The sequence below is a fragment of the Prunus dulcis genome, chromosome 7 (assembly GCF_902201215.1).
Source record: "Prunus dulcis chromosome 7, ALMONDv2, whole genome shotgun sequence".
In the NCBI taxonomy this organism is placed as follows: domain Eukaryota; kingdom Viridiplantae; phylum Streptophyta; class Magnoliopsida; order Rosales; family Rosaceae; genus Prunus; species Prunus dulcis.
Window position 1 is genome coordinate 19,448,129 of NC_047656.1, and position 17,320 is coordinate 19,465,448.

Genomic DNA, 17,320 nt, shown 5'->3' on the forward strand with positions numbered 1-17,320 from the left:
TGTCTTATTTCTCATTTCACCAATCTCAATTCGTTTCCATTTTGCCATTTTTCATATTTTCCTATTTTCCATGTGTCATCCAAGTTTCCTATTTTTCAATTTTTCAATGTTTCATTATTTTTTCCTATTCCCTATTTTCGTATTGTGCAATTTCCCAAGTTTCCTTTTGTTCTATTTCCAGTTTTCCAATTTTTCAATGTTCCCATTTTCCCCCCATTATGTACTTATAAAAAGTTGCCTACTTTGCCTAATTCAGATAGTAATTAAAATTGTCCAATATGGTAATTGTCTTATTTCCCATTTCCACAATTTCAATTTGTTTACATTTTTCTGATTTTCCATGTGTCCCTGTTTCCTATTTCCAATTTTCAAAATTTAAGTTTTTGTCCAATTATCCAATGTTTTTATTTCCAATTCGACTATTTTCTAAGTTTCATTTTTTTTTCTATTTCGTAATTTTTCATTGCGGTAACTGTCCTTTTGTTCAATTTCCACTTTTGCTATTTTCCAAGTTGCCTTATTTCCTATTCGAGTTCATTTATCCAGTTCTCCAATATTCCAATATTCCAAATTTCCAATATTCCAAATTTCCAATTTTCCAATTTTCCAATTTTCAATTTTGAATTTCCCAATTTGCTTATTTGCCTACTTTCCAAGTGTCCTTTTTTCTGATTTTTCGAATTTTCGAATTTTCAAATTGTCATGTTTTCAGAGTTTCCTTTATTTCCTATTTCCTATTTCCTATTTTCCTATTTTCCAAGTTTCCTTTTGGCCAATTTCGAAATTTCCAATTTTCCAAGTTGCTTTCTTTTCCAATTTACAATTCCCAAATTTCCTATTTTCCAAGTGTCCTTTTTTCCTTTTTCCAATTTTCCACTTTTCCAACAATCATTTGATCCTATTGCGTACTTTCCTGTTTCAAATTTTTCCTTATTTCCTTTTTCCAATTTTCCAATTTTCGAATTTTCCAACTTTCCAACTTTCCATTTTTTCGTATTTCCGTTTTTCCAATTTTTCTTTTCTTCAATTTCCAATTTTCCAAGTTTCCTTATTTCCCATATCCAAGTTTTAAGTTGTCACTTTTCCAAATTTCCAATTTTCGTGTTGTGCTATTTTCCTATTTTCTGGGGTTGTGTTCTGAAATTCGCAGTAAATGCTTACTTACATAGTCCTATTTGGGGTTCCAATCCACAAATTCCTATTTCCCATTAAGGTTTCGTTTGTTGTCGTTTGGAAGCCAATTTTATTGTTCTTAATGTCATGTTGTACTGCTGTAACTTACAGGCAAGGCGTTAATGGTGTAGTTTTGAATCCCATCAATTTAATGCACCAACAGAACACCCAATTGACCTCATATAAGTTCGTGCATGCAGCGAGAAGAAAGGACAAAGACATGGATCTTTTGATGGACCTGTCCACCCGAGGGAATGCTGCTTCAGTTCATCTCACCCGAGTACATGGATCTTTTGTTGCCTTCATTTTCCCTTCGCGGGATAGATAGTATTGTTAAGGTTCGGTGGCGATTTCTTTGGCATGTGTGAAATGTTGTCTGTAATGTGTATGTATTGTATGTACATTGACTTAATATTGATTTCTATTGTGTTTATATTGTCTTAATACTGTAATGTGTATGTATTGTATGTATATTGCTTTAATATTGCACATATATTGTGCTTATATTGCGGTAATATTGCCTCCGTATTGTATCTTTATTGTGGCCATATTGCCACATTCGATGTAATGATAAAATTCCTATCGTATTGCCCTTGTATTACTATTCCCTTCTATTAAGTTCATCTTGTTTCATCTGGGACTGGTTGTGATTAGAATCTTCATCATGAAGATTATGATGAGCCTGAGCTTGAGCCTTTCGAATATTATGAGCACTGGAAAATAAATCCACAGGCTCAGAATCAGCAATTTTGCCTCCTTCAAGAGCCGTCCCATGCTTGTATGCAACCCTAGCATTCTCCCACAGGCTCAAAATAAATCGACTGTTACCAATCATTCAGAAGAATGGTAGAAATAAGCTCCATTGTGCCAATCCACGAAGTTCAACAAATAAATTGTGTTCGATACACAGATGACATGTAAAACTAACATTAGCATTCTCCAATAAGAAGACTTCTCTTCTTTCCCACCCCTCGTGGATTGAGAAAGAAAGAAGAGGGACAAAACACACACTACCAAGTTAAGGTGACATTACAAACCTAAAAAATATCCTCATCAAACTTATAATGCTCCTTTTTTTCTTCTTTAAAGCAAAACTTCATTCAAACTGAGATAACCACGTGCTCTCCATAAGCACTCCGGAATTATTTGCTCATTATCTGCATCGCCTTCTGTCTCAACTTGAGGCTTGGAAGGAGCTTTGGGACCAGGAGGCTGCTTCTTCTTCATCCCACTCACAATGTCATCGATTCTGAGAAGTAGGCAAGCAGCTTCTATGGCCGTTTTAAAACTCTGGGCCTTCACGTTGCAGGCATCCCATATCTGACATCATAATTCCTAAAAATGAACAGCCTTACCAACAAACTAAAATTAGTCCATTAATTTAGTACTAACCACGACAACATCACTTCCCCTCACATGACTGCTGTCGAAATATATTGGGAGAAGGTGTAAACTAGAACTACTACTGAAGCAAATCGACAATAGAAACCAGAAGATTGACACTTATGCCATATCAATAAAGGGACATATAATGGATACATTTGAGAACAATACTACATTAAAAGTCCTTTTTCAGAGCTTTCAGCAAATATAAATCACCCAACAAATTTGAATATTGAGATAGCGAAGGAAATAAAAGACAGCAACAATAGTAAGCCAAAAAGATATCCACCTATCTTTTTCTCTTTCACACCAGTTATCACACCAGTGCTACCATCAATGCCAAGCCATGATTTTTCACCATTTGCATGCTATGGAAAAAAAATTGTGGTTAGGATCTAAATGATGCATCATATTCTGACCAAAATAATAATGATGCAGCAGAACGTATATAGAAATGACAAATCATAACAAAACTGAACAAAGCCATACAAAACAGATTCAAACCTTTCCCGGCAGCGCCGTCATTGTTCTAATCACATTCACCCCGCAATTCGGAGCCAACGTACGTGGTATAGGCTCAAAAGCTATAGCAGCAGCTTCATACGGCCACTGTTTTACCATAAAAACAGGTGTAGCCATAAAACTCCAAAAAAATGCATGTAAAGTGAAACCACAACTAATTCTTAAGCTAAAGTATGTCAAGGAGCATGTGAATTGAAGTGACAGCCAGTTTATTCACATAATTTAGATTTCTACTTCCACAAGGACTTATTCTTGGACGAGTTTTACACAAGAAAGACCAAACTTTTGGATGAGGAAAGGAGCTTTAACCTTTTCTATACCTTCCACAGATGAACTCTTTTGCTTCAATGTAGCAGATACAGTTAACTGTGTAGCACCACCCCCAGGACCAAGTTTCGGATTCTTGAGGATGTTTCTTGCTACAGACATGGCATCCTATGACCAGATATAAGGGAGTAAAGAAGACATTTCAGCATAATATATTTATTATACGTAATGGGGACAAAGAAGTAAAACCATTATACCTGCAAATTCCTTTCCACTTCATTGAACTGATCCTTACTAGGACCTCTCAAGAGTACAGTACATGCTTTAGGCTCTTTGCAATCAACAATGAATGCAAAAAACTCATCACCAATTGTCTTAACCTCAAATATCCCAGCGCCTGTACCAACATCAGACTGTTGCAATTGATGTGGTCTGTTAACAATTACAGCCCCACAAGCCTTGGCAATTCGGTTATTATCTGTTTCCCGCAACCTCCTCATTCCGAACCCCGCCATGTCCGTCCGGATCGGATTTAAAAAATGCAAATACAAAACAACACTTACACCTAACTAAACTAAACTAAACTACACAGACGACAATGCACTGTCGTCTCATGTTTACAGGTCCATGACATAGCCACCGAATATATACGGTCAACTGTCACGAAAATGAACACCCTAATATATTGCCAAATGAGAGTCGAATATTTCGCTATAGTGGGAATAAAATAATGGGAAAAGCTACAATGTGGGTGGCCCCACAAAATTGCATTTCGCTGCAACGTGTGCCAAATTATGGATTTACAGGAATTTCTTAAGCACAGAATGTCAACAATTAGTTCTAACAAAGGAAAGTGAATACAGCCCTTCTACCATGGAAGACAAGTACAGTTGAATTCCGTTACATAAATAACACCCTGCAACCTACTCCAAAAGCACCCCACTTTATCGCGTGGTGAGCAAAATGTCAAAAATTGTGCCATGTTACGCAAAAACTGCTTAGGCAGTTTCAAGATTCACAATACGACAAAACAGCCTGCAACTTCTTTCACATCCATGTACAGAATCTGAGATGTCAATATGGGTATGAAGCTGGAAGGACCACCTGCAGAAGGAGGACATATGTGCCACTTCATCATTCATATAAAGGGAAAATGAGATGTCGTAAGACATGTTCAATTTGAAGAAGTAATTGTTTGAACCTTTCATAAAGAACATGAAACAAGTTTTGGATTACACACAGTCGGAGTTTAGAACATATGACATACGTAAATCAGATGCCAGTTGCGAAACATTGACATTAGCATCTATAGTGTTCAAATCCCCAATACCCTAAACTTTGAATAACAAAAGTAGCAATTTTTAGTAATCACAGTTGGACAAGTTCCCAACATAATGTAAGTTCTCTTAAATGAACACTGACATCACAGGTGAATACGTACAACGTAACTACAATGAAGTAAATAACAATGCAATTCCAAAGGCAGTAGTTAACAATAAAGCAGCAATGAGGTCAGATTAGGACTTTTACCTCATACATAGGCCTCCCCCCTGAAAGCCTCGATTGCAAGCTTCAATCGGTAGTAGCCAAACTTGGATGGGTCAATGGTATGTAAAGGAATGCCGGCACTAAGGTACTCAATAAATTTGACTGTCATAATGCCACATGAAGTACTGTCCACCCGAGCAGTGGAGAAGTTAGAAGTGCACCTATTGATAACATCCGAGTATAGTGATTTAAAAAAACACAGCTTACCCATCAGTTTGTTGAGGAACATCGAAAATTCTGCAAATTGTGAATGGGTTAAAGTTTGACATGTCAGTCCCCTTTCTCTTCACTGCTTCAACCTCCGATTTCTCATAAAACCTCATTTCATGCAGCACCTTTGCAAGCGTATGGGTAATAGGCTCCATGAATCGGACAAGCATACTGTTGGAGGTAAAATCAGAATACGAGTCATAGACAGTGACAGTATGTCGCACAAAGTCGACTTCTACTGCCACCCAATGGGATTGTCGAACATTATACGGGAGATAGACCTTGCGCACTTTCGTCCATGCTTGCGCATACCCATGTTGCCATGACCCATTGACAAAGTGGTGTACATTTTTGAGGTAGTTAGGGGGAGGGTGAGCGGTGCTTGCAGCAGATTGTTTCCTCGTGACTCGTTTCCTCGTGACTCGTTTCCCACTTGGCATTGCAAACGGCTGTAAAAATTGCTGCAACCAAGTGTGACATACACGTTACATAAACCCAAACCAAAGCACCAAAAGGAGAGACCAACATGACTCCTACCAATGCAAGAACTGCAGTGACACAAAATATGGATACAAAATTACCTGCAGACAAAACTCGGCGGTTGTCCACTCCCTTCCAAATAGTTGCGGATGAGAGAGTTGTCTTTTGCGTATTAGAAACATGGCCATGTCAAGGTGCTGCTATTTCAGAACACAACAACCGCATGAATATCACAAATTTGACACACATAGTCAATGTCATCAAATAAGAGATTGATCGAAATAAAGCCGGGTTCAAATTGTTACCCTCGAGCTCATCCATGCAGTTTCATCTAACAGTTTGTAAAAAAAAATCTGCCCCAACTTCAAATGGTTCGAGCTCCAGCTCCGCACTACAAAAACAACACTTGCAAAGGTAAATTAAAATATAATACACAAGTGGAACACCTTGTATAATATGACAATGACACACACATGTATAGTATAGCTGTGTATAAATTGTTTGCATACATCAAAAAACAAGTAAAATGGTTTTGCCAAGATACAAATCCTAACCTGATGTCAGTTTTCCAAGCCCTGCAAAGTTGTATGATAGCCTTCACATCGTCCATGGCCACGGGTTTTGTTGGATCAAAACGGGGCTGAGGTGTCTGTGCATGCAAATCAGTAACCTTCCTCTTTTTCCTGGAGGGATCGGTGAATGGACTCAACAATGGTGTCGCAGCCCACTTAAGTCTGCACCCTTTGCCTTCACCATCTGGTTTCCGAACCGTGGCAGTAGCCTCGTTGTCCCCTTCATCCCCTTCATCACCAACCACAGTTATGTTACATTTCATGGGAGGCCTGACCTTGGATCCCCCCCCCTCAATTTCTGTCTTCTTCCAATCCTGTAACAAATGTAACATTGTTTTACAAATAACTCTATACCCATTCCCATCTTCCAGAGTAGGAAGGAGGGCATCTTCAACACTAGGAAGCTTCACATCTTCAGCGGTAGGAACCTTGTGAGGTTGTTGGTCCACTTGCCTCTCAGGAACTGAAGTTTCAATTTCAGTGTCTATGACTTCCATGGCTGGGAAGGGTTCCTCTCTATCAGCAGGGACTTCTGGTTCCCTTGGAGCCCCTTGTTGATCTGAGGCTGGAAAGTGTTCCACTCCATCACCACAGACTGGTGCTTCCATTTCACCCCGTTCTGTATGCATGCCTGGGAAGGGTTCTACTCCATCAGCTGGAACTTGAGTGTCCATTTTAGGTGCTGCTGTAGTCGGACTAGTAGGTTCATTTACGGGTGACAAATCATTCTGCCCTCCGTCATTCATCTGGGCAGTACAGACTTCCTCATGGGCTTCTCCACCATAATTTTTTTTTAACTCCTCCATCTCCAACTTCAAATAATGTTCGACTTCAGCAATTTTTAGGGTCAAATCCCGAATAGCCTTTTTATTTCTGTCACACTCGTTCTCATGCTTCAAACAGTTCTTCTGTACAATAGCTTCCAAGTCACGAACTCTGTTCCTAAGCCCCCGATTTGAACTACGTAGCTTAGCCAACTGATCCTTAGTGCTGCGTAATTGATGCTTCAAACTGCGAACGTCATTAACAGACCCTTTGGCCTGCATACAGTTATAATGAAACAGTTACAAAGCTTACAAAAAACCACGAAACTATTTCCACTTCATTCCTATCGTATTCGCTATATTTTCACAACATTGGAAAAAGATCATGCTCACCTTAGAAGAGGAGGGAAGGGTGGCTGTTTCCTCAACATCCGCGTCTTTTTCTTCACTAGAAGTGCCGGTTTTTTCTTTCGGCCTCATCCCCAAATAATTCAACCATTGGTTCTTCGTTGTCATCATCACCCCAACTCCAGTAAGGTTGTTGCTTCTCAATATCTGTTGGCCGGAGAAGTTGCACATCAACCTCCAATTGAAACAAAAAAAAAAAAAAATCAGTTAACTTTGTACTTTTTCCTAATCATAACATCACTGATACAAACAGATCTAACCTCAAAGTTTTCAAAAACCTGACTCATAACCTCCCGAAACCGGGCCACCGTGTTGCTCCTCCAATGTAATATTCGAGGGATGTGCCTATTGTCTTCATGGACCGTGAAATGCAATGCTTCCAAAGCTTGGAACACTTCAAAGGCCCAAATCTGTTCACAACATTGAAACATCAATATATGTAAATGTATTTGCATCAAATAGTTAATTGCTGGATATGTGTTCACCTGAAGAGCGAAGCCAACCCCCCTTATGATGTACTCTCTTGGTCTACCACTTCGCATTCTTGTCTGCGTTCTCTTTCCACGTTGTTTGGGCATTTTTCTTTTTTGGGGCACTTTGACTCGTTGGTATTCAGCACAAACTGCCCTCAACAGTGAAGCATTTGTCATTGCATATGACACTGCGCCCCATGGATACTTGTCAAACTCCTCTAGGTCTTCAACCAACTTCAAATAGCGCATGTCAATAAGCACATGCTTTTCAGTACCCAATAGAACAAAATTGGCAAAATAGACCATTCCAAGCTTTAACGCATCCTCATCATCTGTGCCCTCGATGAAGGCGGTGTGTAGGTCCAAAAGGGTGGCAGGTTTATTGGTGCTGAAGTATTTTCGCTTCAACGAGCAATTTTCATTTGTCGCCTTCGGAATGAAAGGGAGCTTTCCGAACCTTAGCCCCGTGATGAGGCAAAATTGTTGGGCTGTGAATTGTATCAACTTGTTACCAACAATGAATTTTATCCCGTTCACCTGTGTAACTGTCTTAGGATCAGCCTTCCTCATCAACAGGCCGTGGACAATTTGTGAATTCCACTTCAGGTCCTCTATCAGTAATAGATGACCAAAACAACTTCCCTCGAACCTCTGTACCTGCTGCGTATTGAACTTCGCCTTTATTGTTGTAATGGCGGTCCTTGTGTGTGAAAGGGCATATGGCTTTCCTTCGTACTTCTCATCCTCAGGAATCATAAGCTTTGCTTTACAAGCCATTCTCAAGTTCCCTGCACAACAACATCATACATATGGATCATTGGTTACCCATATTTCATACGTACATTACTCAAACTAATACTTTCAACCCATTTTGATATATGTATATACATTTGATAAAACCATAAATGTTTTTAAGCCTCTTTTGTACTCTCCAACTCTCTCAACTCTCTCCTCTTATCTACATTCCCTTCTGCCAAATGTACATCCCATTCCATCAAAAAACCAAATACCACCCAAGTCTGAAAACAATTTCATCAACCACGGATCCACTTCATACAGGGCTTGGCCGAAATGGCTACAAGAATTACTCCAAATGCATCAATGCCTACTACAATATGCTCATATGCAATACATTACCACACATGGAACATCAGTATTCACAGTTATGGACTCTGTGTGCAAACTAGACACGTCAAAATGTTACGGCAACTGCAACTGCTAAACCTAGATGGATGAACATGCAATTTCTAAACAGATACTGAAGCCCCATAAAATACCATTTTCAGACATATATCCCAAGCTGCAAGCAAGGAATAACAACACAATTTAGCACGTTTTATACCACAGGGAACAGAAAATTTCCACGGCAACTAACTTTAGTATTTCAAAATCACATAATTAAACATTAACACTGGAAGGGTGCAAAATATGCTACTACGTGCTGAAACACCAATGATACCAACAAATTTACTTGTGCATTATTACTCAACACCTAATTCAGGGCCTACTGAGGTAATGGTGTGTTATAATGGAATAGCCCTTGGCACCAGAATAATTTCCCACACTAAATATGACTCATAAAATGGAAGTGAAAACAAGCATTGCCATAGAACCAATCCTATATGACAAATAGCAATTTGAGGCACTGCATCGTCCATACAGCAAAATCAATACACCAATACAAGTTTCATGGCAGCATGATCTACTTCACAGTTAAATTACATTATTATTGCAATATCTCTAATTACTAAACTTCACAACTTCAGTCATAGGTTAGTGAAATTATCCTTCTCAAATGATAACCATACAAAAACACAAACTAGTCAATAACAAATACAAAACCCACCTTAGAATAACTCCTTCTCTGCCCAGAACCGAATTCGAAATCCCAGCCACACCTACAGCAAATCGCGACTTTTGTCCTAACCGAGTCTCACAGGATTGAGAAGGAGGAGGACGTTCGTGAACAAAGTCCTAACCGAAACCAAAATTTAGGGTTTTTTTAGGCCCTGAAGGAGCAGAGAAGAAGAGAACGACGTCGATTCAAGACTCGAACTTAGAGGGAACTGAGACATCGTTTAAGGGAGACATCATTTCACGATTAAACCCTCTCTTTCACCGTCAAGAGCCCCCTCACCAAACCCTAAAATTCACTGCAGAGAGAGAACGACAGAGTGCGGCTTAGGTTTTCGTGACAGAGGGAGAAATAGAGTGGTGGTGGTCGATGGACACAGAAACCGCCGAGAGAGGAAGAGAACCGTGAATGAAAGCTGAGAAAGGGAGACAAGCCTGCGTTAGGTCGCCAATCAAAGGCCAATAACGGGTTGATACATGTGCTTTTATATGGAGGGCAGGTTGGTCATTTCACGTCCACAAGTGATTATTTGAGAACACAATTTGTAAGCTGATTATTTCAGAATACCACTTTTAAAAAATGATTATATCAGCTGATTTCCCAAAAAAATTCACACCTGCCTCACTGAATATGAGCTAAAGTTGAAGATGATATGTAGATTAAGGAGTCGTTTGAGACTATTTTTGTAGGAAGCACTTTTCTTTATAAGCATTTATATCAAAAGCGTTTTTATAATAAATATGTTGAAATTTTCATAAGAAATCGAAGTATTTTTTGAAAAAGCACTTCTATGACTCAAAAACGCTTCTAAACTTTTCTACCAAGCGTTGTCAGAAGCACTTTTAATTGTAAGAAAGCGCTTTTAACTGTTCCAAAAGCACTCCAAAACAGGCCCTTAGTCGGTTGATCAGGATAATAAGTCTGATTCATTACATCTGAATTTATAATACTGAATTAATATTATAAAGTAATTTATCCTATTGCTTGTATTTAAGAAAGAAAGAAAAAAAGTTGTAGGTTGGTGCACTAATCAAATTGTTGGGTCGTTTGGAAGCCTCTAAGTAATGTTCACTCTTGAAGCCCAACATAGGCCCAAATTATTGCAAGCTGTTGACACATCAAATTAGGCCCAATATTAGAACCGAAGCAAGCATTCAAAATCACAACCAACCAGAAGCCGAATATGCTCACCCAACAACACAACGGTCAATCCTTCATGTTCAATTCCCGCCACTTTCTATCTAAGCCATTCCTCCAACCTCCTGTCACAACCCCACACTAACCAAAGCATCAAGCATCCAATAAAGTGACCTCTCTACAAGGAGTCAAAGGCCGTTGGTTCTGCAAAATTGCCCTTATGATCGACGATCTACTGGAGGTTATTGCATCTTTCTCGGATGTACTCTCATCAGTTGGAGTGCAAAGAACCAATCATTTGTGGCAAGATCCTCAACTGAAGCTGAGTACAGATCACTCACTTTAACAGCAGCTGAGCTTTCCTAGATTGCAAAGTTATTTGCATAAATTGATTACAAACCTCCCTCTCTTCCAGTCTTATGGTGTGATAATATATCTGCCATAGCGCTATCAAATAATCCTGTGTTTCATTCTAGAACTAAACATTTTGAGCTAGATTTCCACTACATTAGAGAACAAGTTCTCAATCAAAAATTGACTGTGAAGTATGTTTGTAGTCAAGATCAAATTACTGACATTCACACCAAGTCTTTGAGCAAGCAACGTTTCCTTTTTCTCAGGTCTAAGCTTTCACTTCAGTCCCCTCCATTCAGCTTGAGGGAGTGTAAAGAGACCTCTCCACACGGAGTATGTTAAATTTAATACACACTTGAAGAACATTGAAAAATTTAGAAGAAATTAGAAAACTCAAGAAAGTTCACTAACTTTGACAAAGTCAAGTTTTAAGAGAGGATTATTGTAAACTCTAGAAAAGTCCTAATAAAAATCTTGTAATAAGGTAACATTATATTATAAAGTAGTGGCTAGGAGAAGAAGTCAAGTCCACCGACTTGGAGAATGGCGGCAGCTTTAGTGTATAAATAGATGTTGTTGTCCCTTGTACAAAGCCAAGAGAGTGAGAACAGGCCAAATAGCCAGTAAAAAAGAGAGAGAAGAGGCCAATAAGCCTAACAAACAGTTTCTAGTTGTTGAATGCCAAGAAGCCTGGTCGTCTATAAAGCCTTGTACCCATCTATTGTTGAATAAATAAAATCACTTTTTTGTTCTCTAAAACCCAACAGAGTCAAACAAGTCAAAGTTGGTTACAATATTGGTGTTAATTCTCTGTTTAGACTGCTGTAGTTTTGATATGATCTGTTAGAGTATTGTTAGAGCACGACTCTTGTACAGTAAGCAAAGTCAGTTTTTAGTCTCTGTATAAATACTCTGATGTAATTTAATTATTCCTTCAAAGCTGCAAATCCACGAACCAGCTCACAGATTCACCCTCAGCAAGCTCATGGCCTTTTGCACGGACCCATCTCTTGGAAACTTGTATTGCGCTGAGAAAGTCTTCCATTACATCCAAAACCCATGTTTGTTCGTTTACAATAGAATGATTAAAGCGTTTGCTAAAAGGGGTAGTTTCAGAAGTGCCCTTGAGCTCTTTCGGCGGCTAAGGGAAGAGGGCTTGTGGCCGGATAGTTTCACGTACCCATTTGTTTTTAAAGCCATTGGATGCTTGAGAGAGCCTCGTGAAGGAGCAAAGGTTCATGGGCTTGTGGTAAAAACTGGCTTTGAGTTTGATGCGTATGTATGTAACTCGCTCATTGACATGTATGCTGGCTTGGGTATGGTTCGGAAATTATGAGCAATTGTTTGACGAAGCCTGAGAGAAATTGGCTTTGTTGGAATGTTACGATTTCGGGGTATGTTAGGTGCAGGAGGTTTGAGGATGCTTTTGATATGTTCCAGCGGATGCGATGTGAGAGCAATAAGAAGCCTGATGAGGCTACGGTGGTAAGCACCGTTTCGGCTTGCACAGCATTGAAAAATTTGGAGCTTGGTAAACAAATTCACGACTATGTTAAAAGTGAGCTTAAATTGACTACTTATAATCGGAAATGCATTGTTGAACATGTATGCTAAGTGTGGTTGTTTGAATGAAGGCCGGCGAATTTTTGATGAGATACCATCGAAATCTGTTGTACTAGTATGGTGTCTGGGTGTGTAAAATTGTGGTAGGCTGGATGAGGTTAGAGAGGTTTTTGATGGGAGTTGAATTAAGGATGCTGTTCTATGGACCGCTATGATTAATGGGTATGCGCAATATAACCGTTTTGATGAGGCGGTGGCTCTATTCCAAGAGATGCAAATTAGAAGAGTTAAAGGAGATAAATTTACAGCGGTTACTCTCCTCACAGGCTCTGCTCAGTCGGGAGCATTAGAGCAAGGGAAATGGATTCACAGGTACATAGATGAAAACGGAATTAAGATTGATGCACCTGCTCTTATTGAAATGTATGCAAAATGTGGGTGCATAGAAAAATCCTTGGAGATTTTCAATGGATTAAGGGAAAAAGATGCAGCCTGTTGGACTTCAATCATTTGTGGGCTTGCAAAGAATGGCAAGGCAAGCAAAGCAGTCGAGTTGTTAGAACACTATGCTTGTCTGGTTGACCTCCTTGGTCGAGCTGGACTGTTAGATGAAGCAGAGGAGATGATAGAGCGGGTTCCAAGTGAAAACAATGAGATTATGATCCCACTTTATGGTGCTTTGCTTAGTGCTTGCAGAATCCATGGCAATGTTGAGATGGGTGAAAGAGTGGCTAAAAGGCTAGCGGATATTGAATCAAGCGGCTCTAGTGTTCACACACTTCTAGCCAATACGTACGCCTTTGCCGACAGATGGGAAGATGTAACAAAGGTGAGAAGGAAGATGAAAGATCTTGGAGTTAGAAAGGTGCCTGGGAGCAGTTCAATTGAGATTGATGGCATGTCCATGAGCTTATTGACGGTGACAGAGATTAATATTGTGTTACACAGATTGATGAAGCAATTGTTGGGTTTAAAAGAGAAGGGAATGGAAAGAGAAAACCTAGTTTTAATTGGTTTATGATGAATGAATGCAGATGTTCTAAAAATTTTATGCCCCAATTTATATGTTGCATCCCTTGTCATATGACTGCAGCACATCCAAACCTAAGATTTCGATCATTACGATAAAAGTTCAAAGTATGCTCTTAATAACCTTTCACAAAAACTTAAGATAATATTGTAACGACCCCACCCCATGTCCCAATGACATCTTGGGTACATGGAATGGAGCTAGCTAAATATGGTGCTAATCAAGTCACTGGTTATACTTATACATAATAAAAAAAGGTACATACTAATTAATTAAGATGATAACAAGTAGTAGAGTCTAGGTAATTGATTATTTATGCAGCCGGAGCAAAGTCATAGTCTCCATCATCGTCGTCGTCGTCGTCCCCTTCTGAGCATGTCGCTGCAGAAGGGGCAAGACCCTCAAATATAGGGTCATCTCTACCTTCTCCATCTGCATGCTTCTTGCACCACAAGGCAATATTGTTCTTAGAAATGGGACACATTTTCTGATTTTGTACAGGAATAAAAAGAAGAATAAGAAGAATGCTGGATTTCGGGTTTCTTGAAGAATTTCTTTCAAGGGGGTGGTATAAGTAGTAGTTGGAAGGAGTGTGTGTGGAGAGATTGAGTCTGCAAGGTAATATAAGGTGATATATATAGAGGGAGGGAGGAGAAGGTGGCGGTGCAGTAATTCATATATATGCATGTAAAACTCATACATGCGCAAGGCATTCACGTGGGGAGTGTGAATAATGCATGAAGGCTGTGCAAGAACCATTGCCCCATGAGAGGTGGTGCTCTGTCATGCAGCCACCTAGGATTCACAGATGACAATTCAGCAAACACGTTGGTGCGACTGTGTAGGTTTTGACGATAAAATTGAAAGAAAAAGAAATGAAGGAAAAGATCTTTGGCCCTTTGGGTGCATGGTTGGGTTGGGTTGGGCCATTCTTGTATACATGAATGCGATTGAGATATGTAATTGGTGGAAACTGAAAGTGATGGATCGAATCGATGCTTTATTTTATTTACATAAAGCTAGCAAAGATATGTACACATATTGTGCCACTGATTGTGGAACATAATTAATTTAGCTCAAGGACAATCACCACAAATATAAAAGAAAGATAATGTTCTTATTTAATTGACTGAAGGAGATTTCTTAATTTCTTTCAGGTCAATATGAGTTGATTTTGTTATTTCAGTGAGTACTCGAATAATGTCATCATGTCAACATATGATAAAGAATCGTTAATTTATGATCTTGGAAATATACCGGACCAGCATAGCACCATGTCACACTAGTAGTCGCTTTCGACCAATATTGTAAATACACATGTGAGATAACATATATATAATTTTATTCCTCGAAAATTATTCTACAAGAATCTTGATATTAAAGAGAACCCCTTTACCGTACGGTCACCAGCTATATATATATATATATGATATGATATAGTATGCATATACATCATGTGTATTCAAGATATAATATGGATATATTGCCTAACTTGGAAGATTGATCAGGACTGTCTATAAAAGGTTGATGATTAAAATTTATCTCACATAATCCCCTCATCAACCTCTTACGAATAGTCATTCTTCATCTTCTAAGTTAGACAACAATTAATATCCATATTATGCATTGAGTGCACATGAAATATAGGCATTTTGTTAGTTTAGTCTAGTCTAGTCTAGTCTAGTCTGATGAGGGGATGTTAACACAAGCACTCAATCAATTAGAACTTATAACTTCCAAATTTACAATCAATTAGAACTTAAAAGAGTTGAAACAACCACGTTACTTTTTTATATATAAAAATATTTAAAAAATATATAATAAATATAATATACCTCTTTATAAAATAAATAATAATAATTTTTTGTCCAGGGCCGACACTGTTAGTAACATCACATGGTGAGCTTATATTATTAATGGGATTTAAACATATATTAATTAAGTCTCACTTTTATTTAAGACTGTCAAGTTCAATAATTAGGTAATTAAACCAATCTCGTTAATAAATCAACGTCAGCTTCACAAACTAACGAATATCAAAATGAAAATATAACATATAATAAGTAAATAGACGGAGCACCCTCGCATACTCGAATCATGTGTCATTGACATGAAAAAAAACAACAGCAGTCACTGGTTGTAGCCATTTCATTTGATTATAGCAATGATCAGGAAGCTTTATTCTGAAATAGTAATTATAATAGGCTAACAGCCATGGACCACGATGATCAGCATCAGATCATGCTGCTGGTGCAAAATCATAGTCAGGATAGTCGTCGACTCGTCGTAGTCGTCACCTTCCCATTCAGTGCACGCTGCTGGAGCCTGGAGCGTAGTCATAGTGGGGAACGTCGTGGTCATCGCCGTCCCATTCAGTGCAGGGCCATAAATGTCATCTCCATCACCATGCATATGGTTGGAGTAGCATGAGAGGCCGATGAGCTTGAAAACGGGAGCCATGAAGTAGTAATTTTGATGCACTGACTAATTTTGAAGTAGCAAACTTGGAAGCATGTATATATAGAAGTTTGGAGAGAGCGCGTTGGCGTAAGTGTTGCGTAGGAAACGAGGTGCAGATCGGAACCATGCATGCGTTTCATTCCAGATCAATACAGAGAAGCTTCATACCAGTTGATACTTTTGTAATGTGCATGCCTTGCCTTCCACTTGGAGCCTAAAGTGATATTTGAATGATTTATTTATTTATTGTGTGACCTCTGGAAGTCAAAATATATTTTTAAAAACCGATTAAATCTGATGGAGTATGCAGTTTTCAGTTGTTGATTCTTGACAAACAAACAAGCATACAGCTTGAAACATCATATGGCATATACCTTCCCCCGTCCGCTTTTTAGAAAATTAAATATCAACTCAAAATACCAAGGATTTATTAACAATAACCCAGACGTTTTTTTCTCATGAATTTAGTGCTTATCATACCATTGAAGTAAACAAATTAATGTGGAGCATGAAACGTGTGCTCCACTCAAATCGGAATCCAATCCAGTTGCTACTATTACTAATTGCAAAATTAATGTAGACAGTCCTACTCCTACACTTCTTTTAAAAAACTTTTTTAAATAATTGAATTAATATCTAATCGTGAGTGATCATAATCTCTTGGACTCCTGTGGTTCAAGAGATTTGGACTGTTGCTATAGATACCACTTTTCTTTTCTTTTTCTTTTTTTCCTTTTGTTCTTTGTGTTTCCACTTTAATTAACTACCACGTTTTTCTTATTAATCACCCTCCATTTTGCTTTTTTATATATATACATGAGAAATTGACTATAAAGTCGTCCTCCAACTATACCTCGACTTGCATATAACTCGTTCTTTCTATCAACTCTATTAACTTTTCCATCAAATTTAGGGCTATACTTGTCCTTCCACATACTGGATTCTTCAAGTCTAACAGAGTTGATAGGAAGGACAATTTCTGCAAGTTGAGGCATAGTTAGAGGACAACCATAGCTATTTTGAAGTTCATGGACAAAAATGTAAGTCGGAGTATAATTCAGGGACAACTGTTACATTTTAGCTTATTTAAATAATAGCCATATCTATAATTGCCATCATTA

General features: G+C 38.5%; 2 protein-coding genes, 1 long non-coding RNA gene and 1 pseudogene across 3 annotated transcripts; 1 reads left to right on the top strand and 3 right to left on the bottom strand.

The window, feature by feature from the left end:
- Positions 1 to 1,774: 1,774 nt before the first annotated feature.
- On the bottom strand, positions 1,775 to 3,860 carry LOC117635526 (T-complex protein 1 subunit gamma-like). Its single transcript, XM_034369830.1, has 5 exons — positions 3,603 to 3,860; positions 3,388 to 3,513; positions 3,061 to 3,165; positions 2,309 to 2,493; positions 1,775 to 1,994 (listed from the first exon to the last, which is right to left on the bottom strand). Exons 1-5 carry the CDS (start codon positions 3,858 to 3,860, stop codon positions 1,775 to 1,777), a joined length of 894 nt encoding a protein of 297 aa, XP_034225721.1.
- Positions 3,861 to 5,512: 1,652 nt separating this feature from the next.
- On the bottom strand, positions 5,513 to 6,297 carry LOC117635997. Its single transcript, XR_004586974.1, has 4 exons — positions 6,138 to 6,297; positions 5,889 to 5,974; positions 5,685 to 5,780; positions 5,513 to 5,564 (listed from the first exon to the last, which is right to left on the bottom strand). It is a non-coding gene; the product is annotated as an uncharacterized LOC117635997 (long non-coding RNA).
- Positions 6,298 to 6,377: 80 nt separating this feature from the next.
- On the bottom strand, positions 6,378 to 7,618 carry LOC117635527. Its single transcript, XM_034369831.1, has 4 exons — positions 7,588 to 7,618; positions 7,313 to 7,502; positions 6,510 to 7,195; positions 6,378 to 6,384 (listed from the first exon to the last, which is right to left on the bottom strand). The coding sequence occupies exons 2-4, from the start codon at positions 7,496 to 7,498 to the stop codon at positions 6,378 to 6,380; spliced, it is 879 nt and encodes a 292-aa protein (XP_034225722.1). The 5' UTR covers positions 7,499 to 7,502; positions 7,588 to 7,618.
- A 4,496-nt stretch (positions 7,619 to 12,114) lies between these two features.
- On the top strand, positions 12,115 to 13,730 carry LOC117635528 (annotated as a pseudogene).
- The last annotated feature ends 3,590 nt before the right edge of the window (positions 13,731 to 17,320 follow it).

Coding starts and splice junctions, on each gene's coding strand:
- LOC117635526 (XM_034369830.1), bottom strand. CDS start 3,860: ATGGCGGGGTTCGGAATGAGGAGGTTGCGGGAAACAGATAATAACCGA. Junction 3,166..3,387: donor CTGTGGAAGGTATAGAAAAG/GTTAAAGCTCCT, acceptor ATGGTAAAACAG/TGGCCGTATGAAGCTGCTGC. Junction 1,995..2,308: donor AATGAGCAAATAATTCCGGA/GTGCTTATGGAG, acceptor GATTGGTAACAG/TCGATTTATTTTGAGCCTGT.
- LOC117635527 (XM_034369831.1), bottom strand. CDS start 7,498: ATGTGCAACTTCTCCGGCCAACAGATATTGAGAAGCAACAACCTTACT. Junction 7,196..7,312: donor CCCTTCCCTCCTCTTCTAAG/GTGAGCATGATC, acceptor AACTGTATGCAG/GCCAAAGGGTCTGTTAATGA.